We start from the raw sequence: 23,146 nt of genomic DNA on the forward strand, positions 1-23,146 counted from the left end.
TTACACAGGTTAAGTCTCATCTGACCCTCACAACAACCCTGTGAGGTAGGTGCCATTACTTCCATTTTACAGATGAGGAAACTGAGGCTGAAAGGGGTGAAGGGGCTTATCCAGAGTCACAGAGTTAGGAAGTGCCTGAGTAGGGTTCTCAAATGCAGATCTTCCTGACTCCTAGCCAATGCTCAGCAGTAAAATCACTGGAACCAACCCGATTATCACCTTGCTCAAGACCCTTCCCCTCCCTGGGCCTCAGCGTCCTCCCCCTCCTCTGTAAAGTCAGGGGTTGTTCTAGATAGCCTCCGACAACCCTTCTGGCTCTAGAGCCAGGATTCTATTACTAGTCAAAACTGTTTGCCCCGGGCCCTGAAAGTGTCTTCGGCACAGAACACCACGGCTAGGACACTCAACTGAAGGACCAGATGTGTCTGAAATGACTGACAGGGAGGAACAAAGGAAGAGGTTTGGACCATCTTGTCAAACTGGGCTTCTTAATTCTCTTCCACTCTAATGACTAACAATCAGGGCAGGAACAAAGGTGAGGATGAGTCTATCCCCTTGACTGAGACCAAACTTCACAGAACAAAGGGGCTGCACCTGAGGACCTAGAGGGCCACATATGGCCTCGAGGCTGCAGATTCCCCACCCCTGGCTCTAACTATTACTGTCAAATTCCAGGGCTGGAGTCTTTCTGTGACTAAGGTTAATGTAGACCAGAAGTGAAATATCACAAGTACTTCATTAAATCTTATGGTTACTTAGCAGCTCCAGAAACTCTTGAATAAAAATATTGCTTTGAAATCATGCTTATTAATTGCTAATAAACCATCACATATATTAAATCCCACCCAAATGGGCTTAGGAACATGGGCAGTACCTGAGATAGCAGTGAAACACTAGCTTAACGACACTGCTCCGTTCTCTCCATGTTCCTCTGCCTTTCCTTAGGAAAGTATAGATATAGCTCATTACCAAAGGCACTTTGCTTCTGTTCCTATTTATTAGAAAGAATTTCAGATTAAAATGACTGGGAGGTGATCTAGTCTGAGAAACACCACTGGTTTTTTTCTAAGGTAGGACAATCAGTTACAATATATGAAGTAATAAATATCCTTTGGGGAATCTATGATTCATCTTACCCCACATTAAATTCAGTGCTTCAGCAGCTAAGGAGAATTAGCTACTCCAGACAACAACTGTTTTGAGGCAGAGGTATGTAAACATCCAGATTATATGGACTCTGATGCAGAACAACACACTGTAAAAGAAAGAAGCCGAGACATGCAGACAGGGCCTGCTGGGAAACTGCTTCAACAAGAAGGTAATGAGGATCTAGTCCTGTATCAAAGCTGAGGTTAAAAATGCCATGGACAGGCCAATGAAGTGGGCTTGCAGATACTCAGGAATGAGTCAACGCAAGGGAAGCACAGGGAGATCAATCAGGTGACTTTTCTTCTGCATATACTTCTGTTGCTTTGGGGAGAAAATAGGGAAAAAGAAGGAAATGTGCTAGCACGGCTTCGGGACTTGACTAGGACCCCCCGCCCCCCATCCTAGGGGAGGGCTGTGCAGGGTCCCACAGAGGACACTATGTCCAGGGCAACAGGCACGAGCAGAAAAAGAAAGAAATAACAACCCATTGCCTTTAGAGCAGCCCTTCCTGGCTCTGGAAAAGGCACACGGGCAGACGACTGGAAACCGTCTTGTTGTCTGACACGTGGAGACGTTATACCTCTTTCATTTTTATTTTCAGGTAGAGTGAGACATATAGGTCAATATGCAGGAGAGGCAATGTAGGCCTGAGAGTGGTGGTATGAGAACCTTACCCGTTTGCATTTCCTGGCTCTGGAATTTGTTTCCTCATCTGTAAATTCAACTTAACACAGAGGGAGTTTGTGTTTAGGTTTTTTGTTTGTGTTTTTTGCATTTTAAATTCCCACAAACCAGAAGACAAAATAGAATTTACATTTATACATAGGACCTGCTACCAATACCAATATGACTTTATTGGAATATGGAATGTAAACAGATGTTTCAAACAAACAATCTAACCTTATGTAAAAAAGTATGGCATTATTAAATAGTTAATAAAGAAATCCTACAGGGTGGTAGACACCTCTAGTTCTAGCCTAAATATGTAAAGTCTCCACTGTTGCCAGATAGTTTTTCCAGCAGAGACCTCCAAGAGGCAGCTGTGATTGACAGGCCCAACCCATGTTGAACAGTGCTGGTGAGGAGTTTCAAGGGCAGGCCCATAAAATGAAATCACAGCCTTACAGCTCAAAAATCCAGCTTACTCTGCTAACACATGTGGATTAGCATCCCAGATTCAAATCTGTTCACACTTGTTCCAATGGTGCTACTCCTTTCCTTAACTGAAGTCCTATGTCCCCATCCCCATGCCCCACCCCAATCTCTTCTTCAGTAACCGAGGTTATTTCAGGGCCTTTCTAACACTACTCCAGATTCTTGACACACGAATGATATTTATCTCATCCAAGCAGAATACTGTAGGTTTCTGCATCTAACACGTCAGAACTTGAAAGAATACATTTCTCTGATTTCCATGAGAAGTCATTTCTTTCACAGGGGGAAAGGAGGAAAGGGGGAAGAAAAGTTCCCTACTGACACTCTGCCCAAAGTCTTTTCTGAATGAACTAAGGTGGCACACTCTTCTCTTTCCTTTTATAAACCAGAGGGTGGCCACCAGTTTCAACCCAGTTATCCCAATTAAGAGGCACTGACTTTTTTTCCTCAACACTGCTGGCTGTAAACGATAAGCCTATGTTTCAGCATTAAAATATGTACATGGAGAGTCTGGGGCAAGGAAATCCTCTGAGATTCCGCCACTGCTGACACAGAAAAAGGCTAAGCCAGGAAAAAAACCCCACAGTCTTAGAAGCATACAAACCAGCACTGGCTGCAGCGAGCTTTGGGGCACACACACTTATACAAAGAACAACTGCCCTGGGCAGTGACATCAAGTGACTGAAAGTGATGACAGATGACACCCAAGAGGACTGGTTTGCAGCAAAGATCTCAGTCACTCGCATATTCTCGGAGACTTAAAGGAAAACTGCAGTGATGAGGGACAGTCCCTGGAGAGCTCAGGCCATTAAGAAAATGTGTAAAACATGAATTTGTAAAAGAGCTTAAAAAAAAAAAAGGAAAGAAAGAAATACTGTCACTTTTCCCATCTCCTTTGGGTCAGCAGCGGCCGACATTCTGCTCAAACCTGAGCCTGCATCTCCCCAAAGGAAACCAGGACCACAATGGAATAGACAGGAAGTCAGACAGTCAGAGTTTGTTGGCTGGGCTGGTCACCTGAACAGTGGTTTCCTGTAAAATGAAAATTACACCACAACAACTCTGAGCTTCTCATCTCCCATTCATTCCAAAGGGAAGAGGCCTTTCCCTAGATCTTAAAGTGTGCCAGACTATTGGCTATTCCCTTTTTACTGGGAATTCTCTTTTTTTTGATAAGCTAAAAAAAATTTCTTAACTCTTCTTTGCATTTAGAAGGAACGATCAGAATTTCTCATATCACACTGTAGTTTTCCTTCAAGATTTTTTTTTGGTTGGATGTTTTATTGGTTATCATCAATCTTGAATTACCCGTCGTTTTCCAGTCTTCATCGTGCTGCTGTGAGACCACTGGAGAGCACAGAATTTTCTGAGCTTGGCTGGGACTGCTCCTTCACCACAGGGTCTACAAAAGAGTAAGACTAGTGTCAACCAGGAAGCAAAGGTGAAATAGGTGGACAGGGCCTCTTAGGTCACTTTCCAATTTCAAATACTAAAAGATCCAGAAAGACGGAAAAACCTAGGGTCAGCAAGCAGAAAGGAATGAATGTGGTGGTGAAGAATAAATACTACTCAAAGAAAAAAAGAAAATTTCACAAAAACAAATTGCTAAAATTGCTCCTACAATCAATTAAAAAAACTCAATTTTATTTTCAGGTACACATTATTCTCTCTCCTACCTCCCCACCATCTCATCCCCTGACACGTGCAGTTAAGCAAAACAAATCCCTGCACTGGCCATGTCCAGTCTGCATTGAGTCCTTCAGATCTCTCTCAGGAAGCGGACAGGTAGACATCCCGTTTCACCACAAGGCCTCTGGAATTGTGATCACTGTGCTGATCAGAGTTCCCGAGTCTTTCAAACTTTTTTATCTTTACAATATTACTGTATAAATTATTCTCCTGATTCTGTTCACTTTGCTCTGCATTGGTTCATAAAAGTCTTCTCAGGTTTTTCTGAAACCATTCCCTTCACCATTTCTTACAGCACCTCACTATTCCATAACATTCATGTTCTAAATTGCTCAGCCGTTCCTGCAATCAGCTTTTGATCTGACGCTAATATTTCCCCAAACTGCTGAGACTGCTGACTGTAAATTCCTACAAAAAGGCGAAGGAAACCCTGGCTCCTCCACTGAGGCTAAGATCTCATGCCTGGCAGTTTGCTGTTAATACTGTTTACCAGCCAATAATAATCGCTGACCTACAGATGTGACTTTAAGCTGTGCAAAGCGCTTTAAACGTCCTACAGGCTTGATGCCTGTTTTAAAAAAAAGGAAAAGGAAGATCAGAGATGTTGAGCTATTTGCCCACATCAAGAGAGTAATGCCACAGGCAGAAGCCTCCCAGCCCAGGTCATGCCCCTACTACACAATGCTCAGACAGCCTATGGCACAGAGGCCAACTCAAAGCGGCCGGCAGCTTCAATCTCAATTTTACAGACTGAACATTGGCACAGTTAGCTTCCCTAGGCCCTGAGCTCTTCACCTACCATTAAGTAGTAATCCCAATCACAGAAAGGATAGTTAAGATTATTTAGCACACCTCAAAAGTTCAAACGACTATAAAAATTCTCAACAGTGAAGCCTCCACCTAAACTGCACATGCCTGAATATTAAAGACATAATAAGAAGTTAGGCCAGTAAGAATTTTATTTGCTTTCTTTTCTGCAAACACTTTTCATTTCCTTCTTTCATAAGCGATTTATCCCACTCTGAAATACACACTATCTTCATCTCTTTTATGTGAATATTTTTATATATTTTTTGTTAAGCTTTGATCCCATGTCTGTGGGCCAACATCAACTGCTTTCTCTAGCTTTTAAGTTAACAGCACACAGGCATTAATTCTAGCCAAACATTATCCAGTTCTACAAATAGCCCCCTTTCTTCAAGGGGAAGCAGGCCCCTTACAGATCTCATTAGTGTGAGATAGATGGGACTGGCCAATGATGGTTTTCAAGGACAGTCCAACCAAAACTTCTACAATGCATCCATCAACTGATCTCTATTTCTATACAGACTAGAGACTGATCTCTGCACTTACAGAAATAAGGGTGTTCCATGGCCTCTTTGGCAGTCAGCCTTTGTTGATGGTCATAGCGCAGAAGCTTGTCCAGGAGATCCAGGGCCTCAGGACTGACGAGATGTCTATTCTCACTATGGATGAAGTTTTCCCAGCGTTTTCGAGAGTGTCTGAAGGACGAATGAAGCCTTAGTGTCTGAACCTAAACAACTCCCAACTAGAGCTATGACCATATTAAAATAACGGCCTCTTTCATTAATTAAACCTTCCAAATTTGATTTAGAGCTTTTCTTCTATACTAAAAAACATTTTTTCCTAAGTCTTTTTTCAGTTTTGTGACAGAACAATGTAAGTAAATCCACCCTGATTATGACCTTTAGGAGATGTTCTCTGGCATCTAAGGGGTTCCCTCCTAGAAGCGCTGTGCAACACCTGGACACTTAGTGTAGCTTTAAAATTAGATCATTTTCTAAACCATCACATTGTATTAAATCTACTACATAAAGTGCTAGTGACTTTACAATCACTCTCTAATATTCAGCAAAGCTTTCTTCCTGAAAAAAAGCCTGTTCTTCCCCTCATTTTTCTCTTTTCTACATTTTCTTTGTTTAATTCTATGGGTTTGCTCAGGATTATTAACTTTGACTAATCATTTTCCCCATATGAACCTGCTTTTGAATTAACAAAGTCATTCATATTGTATGGAGAAACAGTTCTGATTTCCAGACACAAGTAAATTCCATTTGCATGTTTTACCATGAGAAACTAAAATTTTCAGTTTTAATTTCAATATAACTGTAAAACTGAATGAAGCAATTTTAAAGATGTACTTTCACAGACTGTGTCACCTCCCTCTGAAATAAGATAAACTGCAAAGCCCTCCCACTCTCTTACTTACTGCCCCAGGATATCGTTGAAGTGTGGGTCCAGGTCTATGTGATACTTCTTCAGATATCCATATAACTCATCTGTACCAAGTACTTTGGCAATCCGGACAAGCTGAAACACAACAGAGATTTAACAAAACCACCATGCAGCAAATTCCCTGCCAGCTGTCAAGGAAGCTGTATTAGGATGATGGCCACAGTGACCGATATGTCTCTGCCAAATTAAATCGATATCATCAACTACACCAAGAACAAATTTGGTATCCAAGCTTCCCATTATTATTTACTTTAACTGAGTACACATTAAGCACCATGAGATGATGACAGCCTGCGCTGGAGTTGGGGAGACGCCACAAAGGTGAATCAACAGGCCCCGACAACAGCTCGGTTATGGGGGGTGAGAGAGAGAGGAGTTCAGGATGATGCCTGGGGGACTGGGGAGATGGTGCTGCCCTCACCAGTCATAGGGAAGGTGGGAGAGAGGGGAGGGGTGGGGGAAATATAGTGAGTGCTGTTCTGGAAATGCTGAGTTTGGGATGTTTACTGGACATCCTGCATGAGAGGGCTGGAAGGCAACTGAAGATGCGAGATTGGACATTACGGATCAGAGAAATGCGAATCAAAACAACTCTGAGGTACCACATCACACCTATCAGACTGGCCAACGTGACAGAACAGGAAAATGAGAAATGTTGGAGAGGATGTGGGACAATTGGAACACTAATACATCATTGGTGGAGTTGTGAAATGATCCAACCATTCTGGAGAACCATTTGGAACTATGCCCAAAGGGCTACAAAGATGTGCATACCCTTTGATCCAGCAATAGCACTTCTAGGGCTATATCCCAAAGAGATCATACAAATGGGAAAAGGACCCACATGTACAAAGATATTCACAGCAGCTCTTTTTGTGGTGGCAAAGAAATGGAAATGGAGATGATGCCCATCCATTGGGGAATGGCTGGGCAAGTTGTGGTATATGAATGTAATGTAATACTATTGTGCTATAAGAAATGATGAACAGGCTGACTTCAGAAAAACCTGGGAAGACTTATATGGTCTGATGCTGAGTGAAGTGAGCAGAACCATGAAGACTTTGTATACAATAACAGCCACGTTATGCGATGACAAATATTATTAAACTGAACCCTTCTTGGTATTACAAGGATCTAAGACATTTCCCGCGGCCTCGTGATAGAAAATGCTGTCCACATCCAAAGAAAGAACTATGGAAGTTGATTTGCTATCACTTATTTTTACCTTCTGTTAAGTTTTGTTTCATCTTTCTGATGGTTCCTCCTATTGGTTTTAATTTTTACTTACAACTTCACTGATGTGAAAATATGTTTAATAGGAATGTAAATGTAAAGCCTATATCAGACTGTGCGCTGTCTTGGGGAGGGTGGGGGGGAGGAAGGGGGAGAAAAATTTTCAACTCAAAAGAATATGGAAGTGATTGCTAATAAATCAAAATAAATTAATAAAATAAAAAAAAAGAACAGAGCATTAAAAAAAAAAAGATGTGAGATTGGAGACCAGTAGAGAGACTGGGGCAGGAAAGGTAGACTGGAGAATCATCAGCATAGAGATGGTCATTAAATCCATGGGAGCTGATGAGATCCCCGAGGGAAACATATAGAGGAAGAAGAGAAGAGGGCCCAGAACAGAGCCCTGAGGGACACCTATGGTTAGAGGGTATGATCTGGATGACGATCCAGCAAAGAAGACTGAGCAGAGGCAGTCAGGTAGGAGAAGAATCAGGACAGAGTATTGTCCTGAAAATCAAGAGAGAAGAGAATATCAAGGAGGACAGGGTGATCAACAGAGTCAAGAGAGGTCAGGGAGAATGAGGACACAGAAAAGGCCCCTGGACTTGGCAACTCAGAAATCTGGGGTAACTCTGGAGAGCAGTGGAATGATGAGGTCAGAAGCCAGATTGTAAGGGCTTAAGAAGAGAGTGAGGAGAGAGGACTACCACAGTCTACCATCGTAGCCTGTGAATAACCGTGAGCTGTTACTGAAACGAGACTGGAAAAGTAAGCTGGAGGCCGATTGTGAAAGGCTTTCCTCCTAACGTCAGATGCTTCTTCATGCTTTCTCTGGAAAAGATGGGGAGCCTTTGCAAACGTTCTGAGAAGTGACAGGACACTTATCAACGATGGCATTACCGCCACATCACATTTACATAATGAGTCCCAGCTCTCAAAGAGATCTGACCCTCCCACGCCTGACAGCTCTGCAGCAGAGGAGCCAAAACTGCAACACGGCCCGCTCAAAGTCCTCAGGCTTCCAAGTAGCAGAGAGCCAGGGGCCAGACCTGCAGCCTCTGCCACACCCCCTCTCTAATTCAGGGAGCATGGTGGGTGGAGAGGCCCGAGTCTTTCAGGGACACAGATAACAGGATGCTGGGCTCTCTACCACTAAGCCCAAGGAATTGCCCTAGCCATCCTCCCACCCCACTGTGACGGCAGAGGCAGCTGAGGGGGAATCAGAGACTTCTCAAAGGCCAGATCTGGCCCTGCTCTTCTTGAGCTGTGATCAAGAGCAATTCAGGTAATATCTCAGAACCACAGATTTCCCCTCTGGGGCTATCTGAGCCAGGGGCTGCAGAGTATAACAGAAGGGGCCAGCCTGCGGTGCCTGTGAGACACACTAGCTGGGGGACAAGCACGTCCCTCAGTCTCCTCTCTCAGGAGCCAGGCAGCTCTCCAAGACTGGCAGAGCACAAAGGCCCGACAGTGCCTCCTCACCTGGTCGTAGTTGTCTTGGCCATGGAAGAAGGGCTCCTTTCGGAAGATCATGCTGGCCAGCATACAGCCTAAGCTCCACATGTCCAGACTGTAGTCATACATCTGAGGAGACCAGGGAGGCCACAGTGAGCCAGGCTGGCAGGAGCCCATTCCCCCTAGCCCAGCTCTCCCAGCCTTCACTGGGACGGCCCACTGAGAAAAGACTGAAAACAAAGGCTATGGCGAACCCTTCCCAACAGAGCCCAAACCAACAACTGGGCAGTGTTACCTGGTAGTCCACAAGGAGCTCTGGCCCTTTGAAGTACCTAGAGGCCACGCGCACATTATACTCCTGAGCAGGATGGTAAAATTCTGCCAGCCCCCAGTCTATCAGTCGAAGCTAAAGACAGGACAAAAACAGAAATGCATCAAGAATGTTTCCAGATTTCTGCCCTTTAAGACAATGGCCCAACATACTGGAACAGGCCACATTTCCTAACTATTTTAAATTTCTTTACAGTTTTCTACTTAAAATGACATTAACTTTTATTAGTTGGATGGTCATTATTTCCAGTGCAAAGGTCTCCGGTTCTGCTATTTCCCAGGTTTTTTAAAGTTACGCTAGCTTCTCATCTCCTGAGATTGTCCACTGTCTAATACCAGACGACCAACCCACTTCCTATGGACATCCCCATCCCACAGATCACTAGGATAATGACCACAGTCTAGAAAAGCCTAACAAGAACTCTGGCTTGGCCTGAAGGCCTTAAAAGATGAGACAGAACCCACTGACCATCTTTTCTCCTGGGGACCCAACACAAACCCATGGCTGCTGAACAACAATGGGCTGAGGAATTCCAGTCTGGGGTGAAGCCTGCACCCTCCTGGGGTCTGAAGCAGTGACTTGGAAACCAGCACTTGGAGGTGAGGAAAGAACAGCAACACGACACACAGCCCGCACCAGTGTTTCAGTCTGCTCTCGAGCATGAGGGCATTACCTTTTTCTGTTGGTGATCTATCATAACGTTGTGAGGTTTGACATCTCTGTGCATGATTCCCATGCTATGACAGTAATCCAGGGCCTGGTCAACAGAGAACACAGACAGAGGAGAAACGATGACGTACAGGACCCTCGTGATCTGGCCCTGGCCTCTCCACCTCCCCCTGGGACACCCCAGCCTAAGTAAATGGAACCCAGGGCAGACGACCATAACAAATTACGATCAGTTGAGAACAAAGATGTCGTCTCATGTAAGATGAAGTAGAAAATATTAAGTTACACGACTCAGAAGCCACATTCTTGATAGCTGAGAGCAACACTTGCCCTCCTTGAAGGGCAAGGAGGAGAAGAAAAGCAACTCTAACCCCACGGAGAATGTTTAGGACTGAATGATGTTCCCTAGAATACTGATACAGCCAAAGAAACCAGGGACCAGGTTCAGAGACTTGCCCAAGGTCACCGAGGCACTGAGCAGTCAAGCACTCATCTTCAGCCTCAGAAGACAATTCAAAATGCCAAACTGTCAGAAGCTGAGGAAAGTTATCAGGGAAGAAAGGAAAGCAGGGCGGCGTCCCCTGCTTGCACTGCAATCCCTTTTGCAACAGTAATGCTCGGCCCTGTCCCACATATCTTTCTACCTACTCGGTTCCCCATACATTGTTTTTAAGCAAGAATCCGTTTGTTTAGCGGAGTTACTCTTTTGTAAACAGTGGATCTGTCCCTAATTACAGTTCAAGCAGCCAGCCACGTGTGCAAGGCCATGAGAATGGGAAGAAATGGCAGCCAAAGCATCTTTCTTAGCTGTGCCCTTAGGTGTCCCATGTAGGATTCCAGCCCGACATTCTGAGAATTATTACTAGCTTCCTATGACCACCCCTGGAGAGGAAGGGGCTCAAGACATTTTGAGTCTATTGTCCTAGAAGGGGAAAAGTGCTCCCGTGGAAACTGTGTTCTAAGGAGACAGCGAAAAATAGAAAAACCTTAAAATTAAAATTAAGGTCCCCTTAACCTATTGGAAAGAGACACCAAACACATATATAACAGAGACTACAGACATAGAAGCACTTGAGTTTTTGACAGTGCTCAGATAATTGTGTTGATGAAAAGTATTTTGAGCTCTCTCAGCTGGAGCTGTCTCATTTCTCATCTGCAGAAACTCTGCCTCCCGTTCCCCACTGTGGGCAGAGTGCCCTGGGCTCAGCGGGAGAGCGGGGACAGGAGGGAACGCCCCACTGTGCCTTATTGCCAGCGTGGAGCTGCTGAAGGGACAGAGGGCACTGCAGCACAGGTGCAGAAACCCCTGGGAGTTCCATGCTATCACGGCGAGGACCATGCTGCCTAGAATAAAGCCCTCTGGAGAGATTACTCTTTGCACTGGAGAAGTGTTACCTCAGTGAGATTCCAATGTTTTGCTCAAAATATCTTATGAAATCGAGACTCCTATGGAAAGGATTCTGGATGTGAATCAGGAGCTCATACCAGAACATGCAACCAACTCTCAATGAAATACTGAGCAATCATTGTTTCAGGTTTTCCTCGCCTGCATAACTGGGCAGCCTTCCTCATTCCCACTCTCCATCCCACGACTTTCCTCACCGAGATGCTGGACAAACGGACATTATGTTTATTACTTATGTTAACATGGGCTGGTTTTGTATTTAGCCTTTGCAAAAAAAAAGGGAACTTAGGAACAAGTAGGGCTGGGATTTAAGAAGTGCTTTGCAAAGGTGACAAACGAATAAACAAAATAAACGCATCAGTACTTAATGCCTTTAAATCAGTAACTTCACTACAGTCCTCTCTCTCAGTTACTGACCACTAAGAGTGCAAACGTGGGTCTGCTGTGCCATATACCTCATCAGCAGGAGAGACTGCTCAAGGAGATGCCCCCCAAAAAGGTTAGGCATGGGACAAAAACACTAAGGCAAGAAGGGAGTTTTTATAATCATTGCTTTGGGTCTGTCCACCAATTTAGGAAAGTCTCAAGTAAATGCCTACAAGTAAACATTACATTCATTTCAGAGCTATAGCTCCTTATAATCCTTTTCCTTAGAAAATATAACCTTCAACTCTGGGATTCTGTTTTAGAAACTGTTGACACAACATTAGCACTATTTTGTTCTGATAATTTTCTTCCACAGTGACAATAACCCGCCGACCCATAAGTACTTCATTCCAAAACCTTTCTGGACTTCCCCATTTACGCTTATTTGTTTGCTGCTAAGGAGCCATTTAATTCCTTTGTAAACTACAGAAAGATCGCAAAGGTTCACAATGCCTGTGGTTCTCAATGTGCTTCCTCAGTCTTTTCTGACTACACATCAGGCCCAAACCAGCTGCGGATTAGGGCAGAGCTAGCCACAGGTCTCATCCTAAAGAGGAACTAAGTGGAAAAAAAATTAAAACATCATGAAAAGTAACAGAAATTAGGAGGTTCTCATCTCTAGAAAAATTTTTATAATGCATCTGACCAATTTTCCTTTTAAAAAGCACATGTAACTTGGGACCCCCCAAAACAACAGCTGAAACCACAATTTCAAGAGATTTTCCGAAAACTTATCTGAAAATGTATTCAACTGGGATGTAAAAAATGTTTTGAGAAGTTCAGGTTCATCTGCTCATTCTTCTCTTTCAATGTATCAGTTTTCCCAAAAAGTCTGTTTACAAATTCCTGACTGCTTATGAATGTCACTTACCTTAAGCAGTTCATACATATAAAACCGGATGTCAAAGTCTGTAAGGATCTGGTATAGTTGCTGAAATGAATTATGGCAAAAAAAAAGTCAGTTCAATCATGATGCTCTTTTGCATTTCCCCCAGTGTCTGTCACTTTCTATATCATACCTCTTCAGTGACAAAGTCCCTACAGGATTTACCATCAGGATGTAGAGAGCTTCCAGGGAAAATTCAGAAACCAATGGCAAAAAGCTAACGTTATTTCACACTTTTTGAGAAGAGGGAGGGAAAAGTTCAGTTGAGGAGAAAAAAAAGAAGCTACCAGAGGTCATATAGGACCCTGCCTTTCTCTTTCCCATCATCTTTCCTTGCAGAACACAGAGGTAACCTGGGCCCCCCAAAGCAACAGCTCAAACCACAACTTCAAGAGATTTTCTGAAAATCTGTCTAAAAATAGATCCAGCTGGCCTGTAAGAAACGGTGTACAAAGTTCAGGTTCACCCAGTCTTCTCTCTCAATGGATCAGTTCCCTCAGAGAGTCTGTTTAAAACTTCTTGACTGCTTATGAATGCAGTCTTTCCATAAACAATGCCCAGAAGCTGCCCCACAATAAAGACAGCATTAAAAACTACACCAGCTACCAAACTAGCCCTATATGGCACCACAGTTCATTTAAGAACATTCACAGTGAGGGGTAGCTAGGTGGTGCAGTGGATAGAGCTCTGGCCTTGGAGTCAGGAGGACCCGAGTTCAAATCTGGCCTCAGACACTTGATACTTACTAGCTGTGTGACCCTGGGCAAGTCACTTAGCCCCAATTGCCTCTTCAAAAAGCAAAAAATTAAAAAAAAAAAAAGAACAACATTCACAATGAGTTGCTAAGCTGATAATCAAGTCTTGAGGACATATCACTGGCTTACTTGGAACTCTGTTAACCAGCTGGTGAAACTGTTTGAAGAAAAGACACAAACTGCAAAGCTGGGGCTGCTTTAGGGACTATGAGGCTGGCACTGTAAAGCTGGCAAGGGCCAAGTAAGGCACTTTCCCAAAATTCCTCTTCCCTCCTCCCCAAACCATTCTCTAAAGGGAAAAAGATGCTGAACTGGCCATAGTTAAGAAGTGAAGATGAATAAAGCATTTCTGGCAGAAAACGTGTTCAAAGAGGAGCCTTCAGAAAAGATTAAGTAATCACAGGCTAATATGGCATAAAAATGGAAACTTGTATTATTGATGGTCCACCAGACACACCTCTACCTACAATAGAATCTAGGTTCCCAATGGGAATTTTAGTCACTTAAATGCTGTGAGAGATCAGAGAGGCATTTGAAGACTCAATCCATTCTAGTCACCATAGAACCCAGCCAGAAAACACCACTGATCTTTCTGCTACCCCATTACTTATAAAGGGACAATATCTGAAGGATCAGAGGGACACATTTGAGACACAGCTAATGCTGCTTTGCTTCCCTTGATTATACTTCAGCTGCCAGAGGGGTGAGCCTAGTTGAGGGGAAGCCGAGTCCGTGCATAACCCAAATACAAAAGAACACCAGTAAATCATTCAATAATCCAAAGAAAACAAGTTCAGAAGGGGACATAAACAAGGCAATTTTGTTCAATTTAATCTATATTTTTTAAAAATGACCTAAGTTGGGGCAGCTAGGTGGCGCAGTGGATAGAGCACGGGCCCTGCAGTCAGGAGGACCTGACTTCAAAACCGGCCTCAGACACATAACACTCACTAGCTGTGAGACCCTGGGCAAGTCACTTAACCCCAATTGCCTAAAAACAAAACAAAACAAAAAATGACCCAAGTTCAGCTTCTTATAAATCTTTTTTGCTTTGTATATTAAAATGTGTTAATGATTAAGTTCATAACAAAGACAAATTTTAAAAAACTGAACTATTTCCTATGTTCTAACTTGCTCAGTCTTGGCATTTTACTTCTCATCCTACAATGTATCAGCACCTCCACCAACCTTATCCTTCTCCACTCTCCACACAGAAGAAGGCTATGAATTTTAAGAGGTCACTCCAATTATCCTAGCAACTATTTTCTCCAAGAATAAAATCTCTATCAAGCTTTAAGATAAGCATTTCTAAATGTCTTCTTTTAAAATGAGGATAGGTTTGGGGCAGTTAGGTGACGCAGTGGATAACGCACTGGCCCTGCAGTCGGGAGGACCTGAGTTCAAATGTGGCCTCAGTCACATAACACTCACTAGCTGCGTGACTCTGGGCAAGTCACTTAAACCCAACTGCCTCACCCCCCTCCCAAAACAAACAAACAAACCCCCACCCCAAACTCAGAAAATAAAAAAAGGATACATTTATTCGAAGCTCAATGAAATAATTTTAAGAACAGTTGCTAACTCCAGACATGTTGGTTTCAGCTCAAGGGAACTGAAATTCACTTATCAGTAAAATGGAGGTGACTGAGGGACCTCTTCAACACTGGAGCTGCACCTCAACATGGGAGCCAGTATTTATTCCTAATTTGGTACTGCACAATGGGATCCTAAGTCATCTCCACCATGTATCTGGGATAAATGCCATCAGCCTGTCCATGCTAAATGGTGTTAATCTCATTAAACACAAGGCAACACCAAATTTTTTATCCTCCACACAGTAACACTTATCTAGCACCTCCTATGTGCCAGGCGCTGTACAAAGCACTTTACAGTTATCACCTCATTTGTCTTCAGAACTCTTTGAGGCAGGTGCTATTTTTAACCTCATTTTACAGTTTAGGAAACTGAGGCAGGGAGAGGTTGGGGTGAGGCCAGATTTGAACTCAGGTTTTTCTGATTCCAGGTGCAGGCTCTATCCACTGTGCCACCAGCTATAGAAAGTATGTTCCTAAGAGTCAGAAATTCCTTAGTATTCCAAGCTCTCAAGTTCCCTAACTAAGGAACTAAGTTCCCACCCTACTTTGTCTTACCTGAGCCCTACATGCTCCAGTCATGTGACTTTAGCCCCTTGTGACCCCCTACTTCTGTGGGGGGTATTTGTCCTGTTTAGCTCACCTAAAGCACTCGATGCCTTGCATTACTGATCTGGCACTGAGGCTACTCTGACATTTTCACGTGTATCATGTCAAGCAGGGAATGGCCCCTGTGCCTCACCATTCTTCCTCGTGTCCCCACGGCCTGCAGCATGGCACCTCGTACCTCTCAGCAGGTTTTCATGACGTTGCTCTTCCCGGTGCCCTTTCAACCTATCTGGCCAATCCTTCTCGGTTCCTCTGGTGGATGGGAGTGTCCCAAGGCTCCATGCTGGGCCCTCTAATTTTCTCCCTCTGTACTTGGTGATCTCACTGGCTCCCATGGATTCACTTACCGTCTCTACACAGAATGTTTCAGACCTATTCATCCAGCCCTAACCTCCAGTATCACGACACCAACTGCCCACTGGTTATTTTGAATCATGATGTCCAAAAATGAAGATATTCTCTTTTTCCTCAACCTTCCCTCTTCCTAACTTTCCTATTACTGTCAAGGGCACCTAGGCCCAGGATCACAACCTAGGTGTCATCTGCAATTGCACACTCTCTTCTCACTTTGTATTCAATCTGCTGCCAAGACCTCTTTAAATCCATCTCCACCACCACTGCCTCTCATCCCATACCCCTCTACCAGCCCCCTGGTGCAGGCCTTCCTCACCTCATTCCTGGACTATTGCAATGGCCTGCCAGTGGGTCTGCCTGTCACATCCAATTCATCCTCCACTCAGCCGCCAAAAGTGACCTTCCTGAAGCCCAGGTACGACTGTCACCCACCTATTCAATAGCTTTATCAATAGATAATCAGTAGGTTATCTCCAAGATCAACTGTAAAATCTTCTGGCTTTGAAAGCCCTTCATCAGCTGTCCTGCTCCTGCCCTTCCAGTCTTCTTACAGCTTAACCCCCTCCATGTACTCTGTGATACAGTGACATCAGCTTCTTTGCTGTTCTTTATACAAGATGCTCCCAACTCCGTGCACTTTCACTGGCTACTTTCCATGCCTAGAACTCTCTCCTTCCTCGTCTCCATCTCAGGTCCTCCCTGACAGTCCTGTTAAAAATCCATCTTTTCCAAGAAGCCTTTCCCAGTTCCCCTTAATGCTAGTCTCTGTTTATTATCTCCAACTTATCCTTTCTGTACTGCATTGGGACATACACGTTTGCATGTTGTCTTCCTCATTAGAATGTGAGCTGCCTGAGAGCAGAAATTACCTTTTGCCTTTCTTTGTATCCCCATAGCTTAGCACAGTGCCTGACAAAGTATAGGCTTAATGTGTGCTGATGACAGCTGATGCTCGAGGTTCAACAGGTCAACAGAAATAACAGCATCCTGCTCTACAATGAATATGACATGATCAGAAGGAAATGGCTCTTTTAGATCTAAGAAATTCACATCTAGAACAATTATTTTTTTAAGGCAATTGGGGGTAAGTGACTTGACCAGGGTCACACAGCTAGTAACTGTCAAGTGTTTGGTCTGATGCCGGATTTGAACTCAGGTCGTCCCGGCTTCAGGGCTGGTGTGCCCCTAGAACAACTTTTCACGTGAAATTATAAAATATACTCATTTTAAAAGATAACCGAAGATGTGAATAAAGGCAAAAAAATACCTACTGCTGATTGTGACATAACTGAGTATAATATATCTAGGATAGACACTGCAGTTGTACAAATGGGTCCAAAATGAAAAGACAGTGGGCTGTATTGCTTTTGGGGAAACTGTACTAGCTGAGCCTCGAAATAAAAGTCCATTTTTTTTTTAATATACCACTATTCTTCTGCCCTACATACTCCAGTCATGTGACTTTAGCCCCTTGTGATCCCCTACTTCTGTGGGTGGTATTTGTCCTGTTTAGCTCACCCTTCCTTCCCCATCCCACACACCCATTCATCAAGGCCAATCTCCAATCTCCATTTTCCCAGACACCTGCAGTCAGACAAACGACAATTCCAACTGGCAGTCACCAAAAAGGCAATGGAAAACACACACAGTGGATGTAAGGAGTCAATAGCTTATTACCAAAGATGATGCAATACAAGAAATGGCACAATATACTTTATCTGAGAGACGTATGATTAGAAAAGGTGATCCAGAAAGAGTGAAAAAGCACAGATTAGCGGACAGCACGCATACTGCATGAGCACCTGCATGCTAGAAGCACGTTCAGCAGATACCCCTGGCTAAGAGAAGCACAGGATGAGGCTGCGGGTGGGTTACAGTCTGTCCTGTGAGAGGCAGCAGCCAGGCCCATACCATCACTGGACCTTTTAAGGACAGAAGGGTTTAGCAGCCCTCAATTTTCCTAATTTTACACCTCAATCTAACATTCAATGTTTAATGGCCACTCCAAGCAACAAAATAAATTAAAATACAATACAACATAGATAACATTAATTTGTGGTTTCCTAAACCATCATGTGTGAGGAAGGGATCTGTTTCTCTTTGAGTCTGAACCACTGATCAAACAGACTGACTATGCTGGTCAAAAATCTGTTAAATTCCTTCAAGACATAATTAGTCAAACCAAGGACAGACATGTCCAGAGTCAGACAGTACATATTTTAACCTTAGTTATGTATCTTTCTTAAAAATAGAAGTCACAAATCTTGCCTCTACATTGTAATAAATGACTGAACAACTCCAAAGCCAATAATCACATGCCTGTAAATGTTCAGCAGTTCTCTTTCCAAATGTTTAAACTTTATTTGAAATTTAATCACCGATCTATTTGGCTACAGATTTGAGGGAAAGCCACACTGCACTCAGCAAATCTGCCCTACGATTTATTTCTATCAAAACCAAAGTTGTAAAGAAAGGCTACCTACAGTGAGGGTTCACATACAGGCAGCCCTGGGTCCCAGCCTTCTCTTGGGTCTGGGGTCTAGCACAGCACAACCTCGCTCAGAGCTACCAACTGCAGTGGCTGCACGAGGCTGGAATACATGAGCTACTTAGGAACGCTTCAGGAATGTCCCAGAGGCTAAGGCCGGCAAAGGCCCATCTACATACAAAGACGCCGATCATAAACAAGTCAGACCCAGGATGCAAATCCAGGTTGGTACAATGCCTTTGGTGCCCACTAGCTGTACCGCAGGAAGAAGCCAATTCTCACTCACTAGCCTGCATCAATTACTCAAATGATTTTCTCCTCCTATAAATAGTAAGTAAAATGTTTCAACCAACTTCAACATGATCTACATGACACATTTAGATTTTATAACAGTAATATTAAAAATAAAAACAAAGTCTCATATTTTATCTAACTTCCCTTTCTCTGCTTTTTCAGACTGAGGTCCCAATTTTTTAAATGAGGCTAATTTCAGATATAAAAAGGAGACAGTAAAGAGACTATGGAAAACTAAATTTACTGTAAGTTCATGTGCAATCCCAGCCATGGTATTTACTACAACAAATACAGTTTTGTACCCTTGGGTAGTTTTAATTAGGAAAACTGATTTGTCACTACTAAGAGTGAGTCCACAATGTTGTCCCAATTCTTCTAGCCAGCTGGGAGGGAACATTTATAAAGCCCGCACAAAAGGAGCAGGAATAATAGCAAAGCCCTTGGTGGGGATTCCTAAGTTAGGTTTCACTGAAATTTCCAAAGGCAAGGGCTTCTGTCCCAAACCAAACAAAGGTGCCAATCATAATCACTGTGCTTCCAGAAGAGCATTACCAAAGAAGAGAAACAACAGAAAAGGATATAAAATGGGATACACTCCATTTGCAAGTCAATCTAAATTGTTCTAGCCCAGTTCCTTGGAAAAATATGGGAAAAAGACCAATTAGGTAAATGTACTGGTCCAAATAAAGGCCACACTCGACCCCTTAAATCTAACTTGTATAAAATGTGAATGTGACTGACCAATGTGATCTTATGATACTGAAAATGACAGGTGAGATTCAGAATACCCATCCTGCTGCCAGATCAAGACATGAATAACAAACTGTGAAAATGGAAAGGAAAGTAGTGATTTTAAAATAGAATTTTATCTGAATGGGGGAAAAAAACGTAAAAACCACTTGCACGGTAGTTTTGCATTTTTCAAAGTATACTCATCTCTTCTCACCTATCAAAGAAGTTTCATTTATGAGGCAGAGAAGTTGGACCCACACAGTCTAACTAATAAGTGCTGAGGGGAGTGAGGACAGGGAAACAGCCTCCTCAGATCAGAATCTTTTCATCCTCTCAATGAGAAGAGGTGTCTTCAGTCTCTGGCCATGTCCGTAGTGGAAGTGTGAGGTGGGGGAGGGAGAACTCTGGCTTCAGAACCAGAGTGTTTGGGTGGGAAGGCCAGTTCTGTTACTCATAGGATACATGACCTTAGACAAACTGCTTCTCCAATCTCAGCCAGTTTCCTCCTCTGTAAGGAGAAGGGCTGGAGCTGGAGCTGATTTCTTAAGGTCTCTTCAGCTTTCGCTACGAACTCACACTTCTATTAGTAGCCCTTTTAAGATCTGCTCAATCTTTTCCTCACACCCTGTGAGGCAGGTAGAGCATGTATCATCCAAATTTTACAGATGAAGAAACTGAGGCTTAGACATTAGGTGACTTGCCAATGGTCAAACTAAGCCTCTAGGAAAGAATTCACATCCTGATGTCCAGACTCTCAGTGCAGCATTCTGCTCCCTGGATCACAGTACCTTTCCATCTGAGTACGAAACACAGACAGGCCACCCTAAGCTCTGTACTACTTTTCCTACAATTATCAAACAGTAGCTTTCCCATACCAGGTTTGCTTCAGAGGCTCAAGGGCCTCCCAGCATAGCTACAGTGATTGGCCCCAAGAGGATCCTCAAGTCAATAAATGCCACGTTCCCTCCAATCATTCTGGTCTAAGTCTTCAAGTGCAGGAAATCTCAATTGGATCCACAGACTCATACTCAGGAGGCTCCTTAGCTCAGAACCGCAGGCCCAGAATGGCCAAGGAACAGACTCTAAGCTTAGGAGTGTCTCTCTGCCACAGTTAACTGTCCACCCACTGGCAAATCCACAAACATATGCTGAGTAGTAGGTCTATGTTTGTCTGTCTCTCTCTCTCACACACACATGCCTGTACACTAAAGAATTCCAGTGGGCCTTGGGAAAGGAATTACAGTACGGTGGAACTGCCGCTGGAATTGCAGCTAAAGCAATGCATACGCCCTCCAGAGAACCAAAGTGACTCCCCAGTCAATAATGCTGCCAACTTAAGGAAATGAAAGACAATCTAATTCCAGCCGTACCAGAGACATCAATGGTAATGAGAAACAGGTACAGATAAGAGTCAATAACTGTATCAACCACAAGTGTCCAACTGGTCCTAAGGACACAGTTTAAGAAATCACAAGAGTGATGCCCTCCCTAGATCTTGAAAACTATTATTTATTAATTTGTTCCACACTTTGAGTTAACTTTATTCCCAACATCCTGGCTTCTCTTCACAGCAAGCCACATAAAAGATCTGACCAGGATGTAAAGCTGGAATCCGGTCTAGGCACCAGGGACAGAAGCAGCAAAGCCACTTAACTCAGTGGGCCCATTGTGTACTGTATCATCCTGATGGGGAAGTCTGCTCACACAGCCAAATGAAAGCTCTCTTGTTTTAGTTTATGTCCGTTTCCTCTTGTCCAATTTCCTAAAGACATGGAAAACAACTCACGAGCACTCCCACATTCCCTTCATTAAAACCCTTCTCATACCTCATAAGAATAATAGAAATCACCATTTCACTTTCTCTTCTCAAGACTATTAAACAACCCCAAATCCCTGACATCTTTTCCCTCCATATGGGCCTTTACACTTTTTTTCAAATTAGATAAAAGAATCTAGTAATTTTTAAAATTGGGAAAAGAGCTTCCCAGGCCTTGCTCATTTAAACCCATTCCAATCATACTGCTCCTTACCTTCCCATTCAATATCACAAAGATGCTGGTATTGTCTCTAACCCTCAGGTCTTTTTCTTCCATAATTCTAGGCCTAAACCAAACTATCCCATGTTTTAATTGCTGGGTTTTGCTCCCTATCATATGTGCTTCTTCCCAATTTTACCCAGCATTTGTTGGACAGTTTCTCCAAACTGATTTAGTCCTGTTTTCCAAAATACTAAGAAGCCCGCCTAGTAATGTGAATGACATGTTGTAGCTTCCAGATCATCAATAAAGACCGAAAATAGCAGTGTCTGCAAATTATCACCGTGGACCACCTGATGCGTCCCCTCGAGCTGACAGTGAACCACTGGTGCCTTTTAGATGCTGCTGTTAAGCAAGCTGCTTAACCACTTAAGAGTGGGGCAAAAATCAGGTGAGGCTGAAAGACCATCAGGACAACAAATGGTCTGCCGACTGCTCTAGTAAACCCACCTCGGGGCAGCTAGGCGGTGCAGTGGATAGAGCACCAGCCCTGGATTCAGGAAGACCCGAGTTCAAATTCGGCCTCAGACAGAGAACACTTACTAGCTGTGTGACCCTGGGCAAGTCACTCAACCCCACTGCCTAACCAAAAAAAAAAAAATTGGAAGAGAACTATCACTTCCTTTCTCAATCTAGTAAACCCACCTCTGCAACCTAGTGTTTTAGTTTTCTAGGTGATGAAACACTGATGATTTTTTTTTAATGATTTCCCAAGTACTGCCATTAAACTGTAAGAGCTGACATTTCTATTTAAGAATATCTGGAAGAGTCTAAGTCAGGAACCAGGCAGAACTGGCAGTAAAGGAAAGACTGATCTGTAAACATTCCAAGTCACCCAAATGCTTAATTATAAATAGATTATAATCACCTCCCCTAGGCTCTCAATGATGTGAATCTTTAGCCCTGTTTTCTTTAATGAAACCCACTTAACCTGACTGAAATTATTCTGTTTAAATCTGATTTGAGACTAGGAAGAAGAATTAAAAAGAAAAAAAAAACATTTACCGCTTCATACCAAAGGTGAAGAGACCCTGGGGAAAGCCAGGTCTATCATTTCCTAAATCTTCTGTTATGAGGAATTTATGAAATTCCATAGCATCCAAAAACCTGGCCATGCGTCTGAAAAGACCTCAGCTAATTAAGCATGTTGTCCACTTGAAAGAGCATGGTGATCTGTGAGCCAATGAACAAGACCCCATTAAGCAGCCAGACATCTTAATACTGGAAGATGGCACTACAAACCTCCCGTTAAGATCTGCTTTTAAATGTCTCCAATAAAAGGCTTTGTATCACTTAAGGAACTTAGAGCTGGTGGGGCATACATTTATGTATACGTGTATATCTCAACAGACACAAGTGAATAGGCAGTGAACGGGACCCAAAACGGAATGGGAGAACAGTGGGCTACATCATCTTTGGGAAACCGTGTAATACCTACTACATTGACCCCAAGCTTCTCCCTGACAAAAAAGGGAAAAAGGCCCATTTTTTTCCCGACACGTATTCTTTCAGGGACAACACATGTCTAGGAGCAAATGGAACACCATCACTTCTAAAGCCTTACAGTTGCAAGTACACCAAGAAGAGATTGCCTCTTCCACGGTGGGCACCAAGCAGGCTGCAACACAGTAC

The 23,146-nt window shown here is 43.3% G+C and overlaps 1 protein-coding gene across 4 annotated transcripts in view; it reads right to left on the bottom strand.

Moving 5' to 3' along the window:
- CSNK2A2 (casein kinase 2 alpha 2) overlaps positions 1-23,146 on the bottom strand; it is a 44,089-nt gene that overhangs the window by 3,238 nt on the left and 17,705 nt on the right. For 3 of the 4 annotated variants that reach the window (XM_020963707.2, XM_020963706.2, XM_078149340.1), the window contains 7 exons: positions 12,640-12,699; positions 9,942-10,025; positions 9,233-9,343; positions 8,965-9,066; positions 6,224-6,324; positions 5,347-5,495; positions 3,613-3,706 (listed from right to left, as the gene is read on the bottom strand). In XM_020963707.2, the coding sequence (XP_020819366.1) occupies positions 3,630-3,706; positions 5,347-5,495; positions 6,224-6,324; positions 8,965-9,066; positions 9,233-9,343; positions 9,942-10,025; positions 12,640-12,699 (684 nt within the window). In that variant the 3' untranslated portion in view covers positions 3,613-3,629. Of the gene's footprint in view, positions 1-874; positions 3,707-5,346; positions 5,496-6,223; positions 6,325-8,964; positions 9,067-9,232; positions 9,344-9,941; positions 10,026-12,639; positions 12,700-23,146 lie in introns of all 4 variants that reach the window. The other variant, XR_013484498.1, reaches the window with a different exon arrangement.

This window comes from Phascolarctos cinereus, unplaced genomic scaffold (genome assembly GCF_003287225.1).
Source record: "Phascolarctos cinereus isolate Bilbo 61053 unplaced genomic scaffold, phaCin_HiC Scaffold_2;HRSCAF=192, whole genome shotgun sequence".
Lineage (NCBI taxonomy): Eukaryota > Metazoa > Chordata > Mammalia > Diprotodontia > Phascolarctidae > Phascolarctos > Phascolarctos cinereus.